At 35.7% G+C, this 12,966-nt stretch overlaps 1 protein-coding gene across 7 annotated transcripts in view; it reads right to left on the bottom strand.

The window, feature by feature from the left end:
• Positions 1 to 12,966, bottom strand: part of ADAM23 (ADAM metallopeptidase domain 23) — a 71,108-nt gene that overhangs the window by 16,898 nt on the left and 41,244 nt on the right. For all 7 annotated transcript variants that reach the window (XM_042040659.1, XM_042040657.1, XM_042040663.1 and 4 more), the window contains exons 15-24: positions 12,696 to 12,795; positions 10,124 to 10,195; positions 9,291 to 9,377; positions 9,056 to 9,136; positions 7,075 to 7,125; positions 6,531 to 6,594; positions 5,152 to 5,257; positions 3,594 to 3,713; positions 2,445 to 2,613; positions 511 to 622 (exon numbers count right to left, since the gene is read on the bottom strand). In XM_042040659.1, coding sequence (XP_041896593.1) covers positions 511 to 622; positions 2,445 to 2,613; positions 3,594 to 3,713; positions 5,152 to 5,257; positions 6,531 to 6,594; positions 7,075 to 7,125; positions 9,056 to 9,136; positions 9,291 to 9,377; positions 10,124 to 10,195; positions 12,696 to 12,795 — 962 coding nt within the window. The remainder of the gene's footprint in view (positions 1 to 510; positions 623 to 2,444; positions 2,614 to 3,593; positions 3,714 to 5,151; positions 5,258 to 6,530; positions 6,595 to 7,074; positions 7,126 to 9,055; positions 9,137 to 9,290; positions 9,378 to 10,123; positions 10,196 to 12,695; positions 12,796 to 12,966) is intronic.

Below are 12,966 nucleotides of genomic sequence, written 5' to 3'. Positions count from 1 at the left end.
AACAATGACTGTAAGAATAACAAGTTCTCAAAAATCGTAATTTCTTTTTTCTTTCATTGCAATATGATTTCAAGGAATCTGATCTTACCAGGGACATTCCACTTTTCCCTTTTTTATGCCACAGCTCTCTGAATTAGCTGGGAGCAACTAAGAAAATTGAAAATCTCTAGTAAAATACAAATATTCAATTATCATATAAATAATAAGAGCTACACTAAGTCAGATTCCAATCACAGTGAAAATTATCATTAAAAAATAGAGAATAAGGGACAAAGGAAAAAACATTACCTGTTGAAATCTTCCCCAAATTTATTTTAGAAAAGTAAAAGTTTCATCAATTGTCAAAGTAGAAAAACCTACTTCCTCTACAGGAAGCAGAACTTTACTGTCTGGGTCTAAACACAGCTGTACAACAGCATTTGCTCTTTATATGCTATTTCTGCTACCATGTAGCAGCAGAAAACCATCATAAATACTTAAAGAACACCAAAACTGAAACAAAACACAAACCCTTGGGTCCTTCCTCCTTCTTGCCACCAGTATCCCTGACAGGATCATCAATGCTGCAGTCTGTCCCAGCCCAGGAGAAGTTACAAATGCAAGTGGCTTCATTACTACAAACCTGGAAAGAAAATAAGTGATAGCAGTTAGTTTTTAACTACTAGTAATTAACATGTCACACTGCATTTATTTAACATGTAATTAGACATTTAATTCACGGTATAAAACTTACCTATTTATATATGGTAACAATAGCACTGAGTGTTTGGAATGACACAACACACCTGATAGCTTGCTTTAACCCTCTTAATACTCTCCCCTCCTAGGAGAAGCAGAGCCGGTTCTATTATCACTGACACTACACACCTGCACGGGCTGTGGAAAATAACAGCAATTCAGCTAGACTGGTTAGATCTTCACTAGTCTGGACTTTGAGCCTGGATGCCCAGAAGGGATACAAAGGTTGAAAAGGTTCAAGACATGGTTACACTTGCCAACCCCTCATTTACAGCTTGCTCCCATGTAGAACAAAGCTGATACATTTTCATTGGTTTTGTCAGCATTTTTCCTAAGCAGCAATGAGGAATGCTTGTCTGGCTTCTAAAAGAGAGGGAACAGTTTTTCCTAAGTTTACATTTACTTGAATGACCTCTTAAAAAGGACTTAGCACTCTAAATTTGCAATGTATTTATTAGATACAGAAAAACCTGTCCAATGGACAAAACCTAAAACATTAAATCAATTGTAAGAGTTAATCACTATAAACTTTCCATATGAAAAAAAGAATATGGAATGGTGTTGCTGGAAGAGGTTACTGTGGAAAAAAAGCATGACATGAGAAACAGACAAAGAATGAGGTGTTGATTATAGGACTAGAAATTAAATAAATCATTAGACAAACAGCTAATAACGTCTTTTGGACACTGGAACATAGTGTGAAAAAAAAACCCAGAAAACAACCTACCCACAAATGATTCTAAGTAGCACATAAGATTTTTTAATTCAACTTTTGTCATGCTCTGCTTTTAAGAAGCACTCACTGGAGAATCTTACCCAAAAAGTTGAAGATAAACACATCTTATGGCAGGTTTGATCACCTGAAATACCCTTTTAAAATTAGGAATTGTAATAACTGAAAACAGAACAGGTGAGATAGTTCACTCACCCTTCATGTCCCTCTTGAAAAGTATCAAGATAATTTCTAGTCTCCTAGATACTTTACTTCCCAATTTTAAAATTTTCTTCTTTATTTTGACCCTAACCCTCTACTTTGAAACACTCAATTTCATATTCAAGTACAGACAACAAGAAGAAATAACCCCCTTCTTGTATAAAGTCTAGCCCTTTAGACAAGTATTTGTCTCACTGAATCCCACAGTGGAAAGGTTTTATTGGTATTTAAAAGAGTGAATCTGTTCATCAAAACAGACCTAACAAATGATCTTATGGGTAGAATAACAGAACAATGTGCCTGAATGTAAAATTATACACTTTGGATCTGTTCAAGAATTGTTTGGAACCATTCAAGAACTCCCTCTCTGCTGAGGACCCACAGTTTGGAATTTTAATTATTTAAGCTGTGGGCTATAAATCTATGAACACAAGACCAACTTTATAAAGGTGTTAGTGTGCAGGAGAAATTTAACTGAAGATAGCAAGTAGCTTGAAATATGGATAGTACATTACAGAAGTCTTTACAATAAGTAATGTCAAAGGTCTTTCTTGCTAGTAACAAACTCAACACTTTGGATATAAATGCAGAACCAATTTGACAACTTTCCTTTCTGAATTTTTTTTTATGCATTACAAAATGGCAGTCTTCCCCTGAATGCAACATGTGTGGTTTCAGATCAAAAGGTCTTAGGAAGACTTTCAGGTGTTAGGATCAGGTAGAGCAGAGAGAGCTGGGGAAGCTGAGCTGCTCACTTCCAGTACAGACTCACCCCATGACCAGAACAGACTTTTCCATTGGAACCAATGGGACAGCTGCTTATGTTCAAGGACTGAATTGGCAGGCACTTTTTGTCCAGACACATCATCTGAGGTCCACATGGAGCTCCATCCTCCACATAACCTAAATCTGTATCATCATCTAAAAGAACATGAGCACCACTAGGAGAAATAAGTTTTAAGATAGTATTAGTATTATGTCTGGAGTCTTTTGAAAATATTAAAAGCACGTAAGTGTAGACACTAAAAGCCCCACACCTTTCTTTCATTTAAGCAGTCAGACAGACTGAACAAAACTGTAGAGTTTTTCTGTCTGTCCACAGCAATGACAACGTGTTCCATTTGTCAAAATAAGAAGTAGTTTAGGTAAGGACTTAAATACTCAAGAAGGGCACCTTACTGTTTGGGGCTTTCTAAGTCACTGACAGACCATGCTTTTTTCTTTTTTTCCTTTTTTTTTTTTTTTTCCCAAATGCTGTGAAATACTATTGCTAAAAAAAATACTAAAAAAACTAACTTGCCATGTGATTTAAATAAAAACATTAGTGGAATAATGGAAGAATTAAGAATCACTGTTCACTCAGGACCCAACTATGTAAGAGAGTGTTCTTAGTGTGACAGCAACGTTGCCAATGTCTTTAAAATACAAACCCAGTATTGTGCACAGACCCAGTTCTGCAGCAGACTGAAACTCATTTAGCTGTCTTTTAACTGAACAGTAGCTGAACATATTATCCTGCCACTACTCTGCAGTTTCCTCCCTCTCAGCCTTCACTTCACAACAGCTGTTTCTCTGAGTATTTAATACTCAAAATCGTTATATTTAAAATATGGGTCTTTGGTAATCACAGACTTTCTCCACCCTCAGAAAAACATAATGCTGAGCATTAAGCTCTGACTATGAAGTTCTGCTATTGGAGGGATCAGGTAGAAGATTCAGGAGGATAACCCACATTTCACCCTCTTTAAATGTGGAATATTAGGCTTTTTATGGTTTGGGGTTTTTTTTTAATCAAAATAAATACCACTCAGAATAATGATTTTGCTGCAATTACCTAAAATCCACAGAATCTTACATTTATGTCTATCTTAATTAAGTTTGACAGAGATAAATCACATTGGAATACTGCATTGTCTTTTACCTGCAGTCCACTATGCGTCCTTGATGATAAAAGGAATTTGGGATAATTTCTCCTTGAACTTGACCAACTCGTGGAACTCGAGTAAGATTAGTACAGAGCAAAAAGCCACAGAAAACATCACTGGAAAATGAAAACATAAATCAAAATATTACTGGAATAATATGAGGTAAAGTTACAAAAAAGAAAGTCTGGCAATGGTGCTACTGATCATAGTAATATATTACCATAAGACTTTCAGAGTGCAAGCCTGGATATAAAATATTATTTTATTTACATGACAAGAGGCAGAAACAAGTCATCAATCATTCCAATGCACCAGTGAATGCTCACATGAACATAGAAAATATCTGTGCTCTAAGAACAATGCAGTACAAGTAAGAGGAGCCAAGCTGCACAAAGCTTTGCCATGTTAGGCTAAATTGCTTTTCCCTCTCTCTGGCAGCTTACACACCATATGTTAATGTTAAGTTTGAATTTTTAATTGAATTTTACTTCCCTTGCAGGACAACAGAACCGTAACAACAACTGTTAGTGTGCAGCTGTGTGTGCCCAAATTTTGGTTAAGAATCTGCTTCTTCTAATGTTATTTTATACCTGCATATATTTAAATGTGTTTTAAGATATACAAGGTATATTTTATATCTTCAATAGAAGGATATCAGTTAATACTGACTGTCCTAAGTTACAGAAGCAGCTGGATAAATGCTGGAAATTGACTTTGTTAAAACTGAAAAAAATGTGAATAGCCCTTCAGCCACACCATTGCCCTGCATCTCTCTACTAACAAAGAGAAGCTTTTATAGAAGTGAGGGATTTAACATACACATTAGAACAACACTATTCTCATCTAAATATTAAAAAATCCATTAAACAACTCTTTTCCTTATGATCCTATCTGAAAAGTAATAATAAAAAAAGCCACTATACAAGCATCAAATAGTCAAAGAAGGAAAACACTATTCCAAAACTGAAATTTGTATTTACATAATTTTTAATTATGAAGCAAATCAGGAGAAATTTAAGTCTATCCACTAATGATCATTACCTTGACAAGTAAATTTAATCAAATATTCATCTAGTAATGATCACATGGAAATGAATCGGGCCTTTTCTCTATAGCATCCAAATGTCTAATGGTCTTCACTGATCAAAATAAAGGTTGGAACGAACTTGAAACAGCCATAATCTGGTGTCAATCCCAGAGCAAGTGGACACAGTGTGTGTATTTGCAGCCTAATTTATCCCTGCCAAGGCTGAGGTGTTTCTGCATTATGAACTTGTGACTTTTTATTGTCTTGTCCCTCAGCTCCTCTGAAATAAATAAAGGCACAGTATAATCTTCTGAAAATCTAGAATTCTTTATAAGTGTATTGCTGAGTCATTCGTAGATTTTTTGGAGTGAAATTTTTTCAATATGCAAACCTTGTGAGGGAAAGAAGATTCAAAATAATGCAAAACAAACTGCTGAGACATGCATGAAAAAGTATAAAAAGTAGAAAATATTAAACCATTACCAATCTATTTAAATTACAAATAATCTCTCCCAAACTGAACTTACTGTTTGCTGCACTGAATCCATCGGTCTCCATCCTTTCCACAGTTTCCTTTTGTTGTGCCTTCTGTATTAAGCTTTTCATAACAAAATTTGTCAGATCCTGAAGACTCTGTTGATGAAGAAAAAAGAAACATGTTTTCCACTGGCAACATGACAGCTTTGAAACCTGCATAAATTTATTGCAGCAGTTCTCTGTAATTTTTTTAATACAAAACATCAATCTAAACACACATGTATGTGTACAGATGGTATTTTTCAGTGACTACAAGAGAGAACAGGCTAAACTGAAATACCTGCTGATATGTTCAAGATTTGCTCTGAACTTCTAAAAAAAAGTAGCCTCCACAGTGTCTGTATTCTATTCTGCATATGAAATTTATCTGTGGTCTAATTTTGTTCCCTTCATAACAGTTACTCATAGATTTAATCTAGTTGTTTTGCACTGCAATTATTCCTGATCTGCATTTCAGAAGATTTTATATAGGACATTTATGATAAGCCTATGTTCTGACATCAACTCAATGTTTATTTTATGCTATTTTTCAGATGTTCACAGGAAACCAAATTTGAACATCCAAGTGTAATTTCTACTTATTTTTAGGAGTAAAATTCTGAACTAGTAGGTTTTAAACCCATAATTATTTACTAAAGAGCTCTTTTTTTTTTTCCTAAAAATGAATTTAAAAAACGAAAAGAGAAATGCACAACAATTATATAGAGGAAAATAAACTAATAATGCAGAGTGGCCTCAGTGGCAGTTATGACACAATGCACAAGAACACACTAAATGCCAGAGTACAGGATGTCCTGGTAGTTCTACACTGCTGAATTGTCTCAAAGTCATTACACAGAACATTCAGCCCCTCTCTGCTGCAAGCAAAGCCCATTGCAATTGCAATTCTATTTTGCTCAACACCTCTGGACTTAAATCCATACTATGCATATTCAAGTTCCCACCAATATACTAATTTTCCTGACTTGGAGGACAGTATAGGAAGGAGAGGCAAGGTAGAGCAACTTTAGCATGAACCACTGCTGGGATAATGGAACTGATGACTGTCATTGAAAAAAACCCCAAAACATCTAGTTTTGAACTATACCCCAAAAAATCCTCAATCCCCTCCCCCCCAGGAGCACTTGTGGCCCTCCCCAGATCTGCAGCCACATCATGCCAGAACTCTCTCACTGACACCACTCCCAGACTCAGAATTCCACTTCAAGCCAGAATTCCAATCAAGCCAGTCTCCCACTGCAGTCTACTCACTCTACTGATCAGAAAACTTTGAGTGACAAGAACAAAAAATAAAAATACTAAAAATCCAAAGCAAAGGCAGGAATGAACTAGAAATAAAATACATTTAAGGTAGTTAAAGTCAACCTACTAGATCCCCAGATATATTTGCACTGATTATCTCTTGTCTTGCATTCACCATTATAGCAACGACCCTAAACAAAGCACAACATGTTAGCAATGAGAACTGAAAACAACATCTCCTTCCCCTCCCACAACAAATGTCTCATTTTCACTCTTCACATGCATGTTGAGATGTAGAATAGATTCCATGAATTTGGGTAGATGAAGTACACATTTTGGCCCAGATTCCCAAGCCAGTTTGTGTCCAATACATACTGACATTCAAGTAGTTGCTTTATACCTTTACACAGTTGTAAAGAACTTATTAACAGGGAGTGTAATAAAAGATCTACATGTAAAATGTAGAGATACCAAGTGAATTTCACTCTAAGCAGAAATTATTACTATTCACAGAGTGCAAAAAGCACAAGCAACATTGATGTCTAAAGGATAAAATTTATGAAGAATTATGGAATACAAGATTTTAAAAAATCAATGCCAAAGCAAAACAAGAATGTGTATTTGGTTGATTTCTATTTGCTGATGTACAGGGATTTAAAAAAATTGCATACCTGATTAGAATCACAGGCATACCCATCTTGTTTATGAAGATTTGGTGGACACTGAAAAAAATTAAGAATCTTTTTCGTCATGTGTACTGTAATAATACATCAGAGTATCACATATGGAATTTTCCTGCTTTTAAGAAAATTTCACAACATACAAAGGGGGTTGAAAACATAATTAGTGCAATAAACTTTAGAGCTACAAATAGAAATGAAAAAATTAACATCTTGAGCCATGAAACACAAGGTTCAATACTAACTTCCTGCATATTCCAAGTAGAAATTAAGGAGGTGAGGCAAAATGAAAACCAATGTGTTCAGTAAGAGGATATTTGGGAGCTAATACTGGGGTCATGTTTGCAACGCTGCCATCACAGGCATTTCAGTTCCACTACAACAGTGAGGGAGCACCTGGTCAGCCTACCAGTCTATTGCTTACAGAGCTTTAGGAGGTTTAATGATGTGTTATGTTCTCTTGGCACTGGAAACTTCTTTGGTACAAACAAGTCACTAGGTCCAGAAGCCTCAGACTACTAAAGTAAGGAGCAGACCATTGTTAAGGTTTTTCCTCATCCAAAAGAGACCTGTGAAAATTTGGAAAGGCTATGCTGCTGCACTGGACTCTGTTAGCCAATACTCTGAGGGCAGCCTTTCTGGCTTCAGAAAGCCCTTCTCTCTCACATTAAGAATGCTCCATCTACAGAACAAAAGATTTACAATAGAATATTGGCAATAGCTACCTGTCTATGTGTTGATGTCTCTGATGATAAAATAAAAGGATATTGTTAATTTATTGGCATTTATAATTACAGCCAATGCCCAAAGAGATTATGATCTGTCCTGAATCTCATTTCTTCAAAGCTAAGAACTTGATGTGGTAGATGACTGCATCAGTTATGAAGTTCTTATAGAAACTTGAAGTTTATATAAATGGAATAAATATATAAACATTCAGTATTGAAAAGGAGCATATATTACCTAAAGCATCAAAGTTGCTGTGAAAATGGAAAATGTACAGAATGTTGACTATGTAAAAGAACTCAAATTAAAAAACCATTTTGTTTGCTGTTTGTTCCTATATTTTTGAGTATTAGCCAAATATTTTCAGGACAAATGCATAAGATTCACAACTTTTAAAATTCTCATACATGTGCACACTCTTAAAAAAAAATAACACACTTTATACAAGTCTTACAAGGAGCAATTGAGGGATCTGGGGTAGTTTAGCCTGGAGAAGATGAAGCTCAGGGGGGGACCTTTTCACCCTCTACAACTCCTTGAAGGAGGTTGTAGAGACATAGAGGTCGGCCTCTTCTGCTCAAGTAACAAATGACAGGATGAGAGGAAATGGCCTTAAGTTGTGCCAGGGAAGGTTTAGATTGGCTATTAGGAAAAATTTCTTCACCAAAACGGCTGTCAAACATTGTAACAGGCTGCCCAGAGACACAGTAAAATCACCATCCCTGGAGGTACTTAAAAGACACGTGGATGTGGCATTTAGGGACATGGTTTAGTGGTGGAGTTGGCAGTGCTGGGTTAATGGTTGCACTCAATCTAAAAGGTCTTTTCCAACCTAAATGATTCCATGTTTTTATACTCCATTAGCTATAATTTTCTACAGTTCTATTTTAAGGTATTTTATTTCACAAAATCTTAGTGTTATTACCTTTGAATACATTCACATTTATAGTGTATTCTTACTTAGTAAGTCATAGACCAGGCAAAGAATAAAGAAGGATGCCTGACACAAATATTACACACAAAATCCCAAGAGTTATAAAAAACAAACAAACCTAAAGGAGTAATATTTTGAGTCCACATAGATTATTGTTTTCATGAGTTTGCAACAGCTTATACTCCACTGTTACATCATCATTTTGGGCATATGACTGTGCAGTTTGTCAATACAATTTTCCTGTTCAATGAATACAAAAAAAAGGGTGCAAACAAACAACAGTGCAAGCAGAGAACGTTTCTGCATACATACCTGCCCAGAATCCCCAGTGCAGAACTCTGCAATGTCACACTCATTCACTGCGTATCGACAGTCATAACCTCGTGGGAAAAACTAGAAAATGAAAAATATAGTTCAGCACTAAGATTACATTGACATAAGCTGCTCCTTTTCCTTCTACCTGAAACACACTTTGAACTTTAATAGGCTGCATGTGACTGCCGTGGACAACTGAAAAGAACAACTGATATATGGCAGCAACACTCACAAGACACGATGTATTACAGCAGGGTCCATCACTACAATGAGCTCCATTAGAAAGAGAGCACTTCTTACAACAGTCTGCATAGCATTCCTGAAGAAAACATTAAGCAAAAAGTTTAGTCTTCCATTTTAAGTAAGTCTTTTTTCTTCACAACCTTTTCAACAACAAACTATTACATACCAGCAGACAAAAGATTCAGTTTAGCATTGATGATCTGAAATTATCAGCGGAAGAAGCCTTTGCACTACTCAAATACTAAAGGGAAAACAGTGACATACAATGCTATAGTAACACAGGGATTCTGAAGCCTGTGCCAAATTCATGCTGCTTAGTTAAATTATATTCGATGCAGAAAAAAACCCCAATCTAATTACAGGTGCAATTATATTTAAATACTAGAACTAGGACTCAAATCTAGAGGGAAGATTTTTGCAAAAACATTATTGGAGTATTTCTGCACTAGAGAAGAAAACGACAGTTTACTTGTTCTGTCTGAATGCAGGCACCAATCTCCCAAAGTATCAGTAAGGAGTCTCCCACTCAAACATGCTCTCAAAGAAAAGTAAAAAGGTAAGCACTTCTCCAGTGCAACTCAAAAACTGCTGGGAAACAGCTGTATCTTGTCATTAGTATAACAGGAACTGTGCAGAGGACACTGTCATTGCACCCGTTGTCATTTGAAAAAATGTTTTTAACACAGGCCCTTAAAGAAATTGTTCCCAAACAGGCAAAACAAATCCATTTCCATAACCTTTCCCCCTTCCCTTACCAATCACTTAATTTATCTTAATATATTTTGTAAGAAAGACTGTGAAGTAATATATAACTCTACTTGCCATTCGGAAACCGCAATCACATTCTTCTCCTGCTTCTACATATCCATTTCCACACTCGGTGGCTTCAAACAGCTGAAAGAAAAAAGCCCCCACCCCAAAGTAAGAATAAAACCAGTGTCAAGTGACTTTTGTGTCACGTACAACCCATTTCTGTGATGCTGCACTAATGTGCTGTCCCAAGCAATGCATGTGCTGTGCCTCAGTGATGGAAAGGCAGCGTGGTTTTCAAGTGCTGCTCATCAGAATTTTTCAGACATGAAAGGTGTTCAGCTAAATCACAGGAATGCTGGTCCTCTTTAGGAGAATACTGATCTCAGAAACCCATGATAAATAGAGACACTACAATAATATTTAAGGGGGATGACATTTGAACTTCTGTTCCATGGACTCCCAGTTTTCTGATAAATCCTTCAAGAAACCAGTCCACAATATAATCTCTGGGATCTACTCAGGTACCCACACCTGCTCATGCAATGAGCTACTGTCTATTCCTGTGCAACGTTTATGCATAAAAACAGTAAATATTAAGAAATACTGCCAAGAGGATGTGCCTTATTAGTAAGTTATAAACAACCACACACAGATAGTACTAAACAGCTAATCCTAAAACCAGATACATGCACTACAGATAAATCCTGCAGTTCAGGATGATGCAGATCCTATACTGTTTTCACATATCATAATTTTGATTAAAGATACTTTTCAGCCTTGTCACAGAAATAATTTTGCAAGAAGCTTGTCCGTTTTCAATATAATTCTACTTAAAAATCATATAAGAATATCAGGAATCTCCAATTTAATTGGGATATTATCAACAGAAACATTAACTAGAATATGGCTGAAATGAGAAGTTAAAAGTTAAAATGTGAACAGAAATCAAAGGGTGCAAGATGTGAGTAAACCGTTCTGCATGGCCTTAGTGGAAGTAAAGCTGTTGAGAATCATCAAGATATGAAACAACATATAATACAATACTAATTATATAAAAACTTGTATGGAATTCTTCTCCGGTAGATTTGGTTGGGGCAGGGAGGAATCATAATGCCTAATAAAAAAGAAATAAAACATTTCACTTTTGTTGCATAATGCACATAGGTAATTAATAGCACCTACAATTTTGGGTGCCAAAAGCAAAACAATACTGAAGAAATATCCGTATGTGCTTTTCTTCACTAGCAGTGTTGACAGGATTAAAAAAAACTAATTTCTTTTTTTTTCCCCCTGTAAGCTACTGTTTCTACTACACTTTGGTGTAAAAAAATAAGATCTTACTCTGAAACTGAAATTCATTTCTCTATCAAACAAGAAAATTACAGAACACAAGCAGGCACACACAAATTTCCTATGGCAATCAGGAACTATTTAATGTTTATATTCATGTCAGAGCACAACTCAGGTTATAATTTTAAAAATGGCATCATGGTGACTGCTTAACAACTCCATTTTACTTACCTAAGGATTAAACACACAGTTTTCTACCTTACCTCCTAACCTCCAAATAACAGGATTCTAAACATTGTATGATTATTTTTCCCCCCAAAGAACTTCAAAGCTGTGAAGCACTGGCACAGATAATATATAAAGATAATTCAACCATTTCCCCAGGAGCATTTTCCTCAGCATAAATCAGATTTTATTCTGTATAGAGTCCAGCTGACAACTTCTTCACATTACTTTGCCTGACAACTATCATTAAAAACTGAGGCTGTGTTTTTCTATTTCCCTACTTACTCCTTTGTGTAAGAATTCTTGCATTCTTATTCTATAAGCAAAGATTGCCACCCTGGGAAAAGAATCAAAACCACTCGCACAAGCAAAATTTTTAGTTAATTGTGCAAGGTGATGGTCCAGCAAAGGGTACAGCACAGTAAACAGAACAGTCTAATAGCCTCATGTGGTATTAAATTCCACAAGGACAGCAAGTTTGACACTATGATTAAATAGAATATTAATACTTTGGATTGCTCTTACTTGGCAAAAAGAGCCACATGGAATATTTTTATACTATTCAGCTTTAGAAGGATGTCATGCTGACATTGCCTTAGAAAAAATTATGACCTCGGTAAGTTTTTAGGCAAAAAAGGCAATGGTACAAGTAAACAGCTATGAATTACAGAGTTTGCTAGATGTAATGAAATGAAGTTAACATTGAGAACAACCAAAAGTTACTACTGTCTATATGAAATCAGCTATGTATTTCCATTTCCTAATGTGGTAACTGGCATTCTTTTTAACAACCTCAGACACAAAGTCCAAGAATTGAGTGTAGGTGGAGCATAAACTATGATCTCACTTCTGGATTTATTTTGCACTATTTCCATCTTAATAAGTAGTGCATTTATGCTGAATGTGATATTTATCATTATTTGAGTATGAAGAATTATGGAAAATAAGTTGCATTCCTCTCAATATTATTTTTAAATGCTAGGGGGATGAACAGTCAGCTAATTACAACCTCAAGAAAATACCCACAGACATCTGAATAAATTTGAGAACAGATGTATGTCAGTGAAATTATTACATTTTCATTTCAATGTGTAGCAAATGTCCTGACTACCAATTTATTTATTACCTTTGTTGGCCTGTTAAAAAGACAGGCACCTCCCCCACGAAGTAAAAATTCTTTGTATTCTGCAATGCTGCATTTGGAGAATTTCCTGGAATGGTATACCCTAAAATAGCAAAGAATTAGGTGAGTAAATGCCTTGAAACACCACCAGCTACTGGAAAGGGGCAAAGGGGTCACAACTTTTTTTTAATACTGTAAATCCCAGTTTCTTACAACCACTGTGTGCAACAGTACGACAGCTCAGTCTTATTCTCAAACAATAAAATCAGAACAA

This window comes from Corvus kubaryi, unplaced genomic scaffold, assembly GCF_017639235.1.
Source record: "Corvus kubaryi isolate FWS band 111438036 unplaced genomic scaffold, C.kubaryi_AGA036_p1.0 37396, whole genome shotgun sequence".
NCBI lineage: Eukaryota > Metazoa > Chordata > Aves > Passeriformes > Corvidae > Corvus > Corvus kubaryi.
This window is presented reverse-complemented; position numbering and strand designations above follow the sequence as displayed.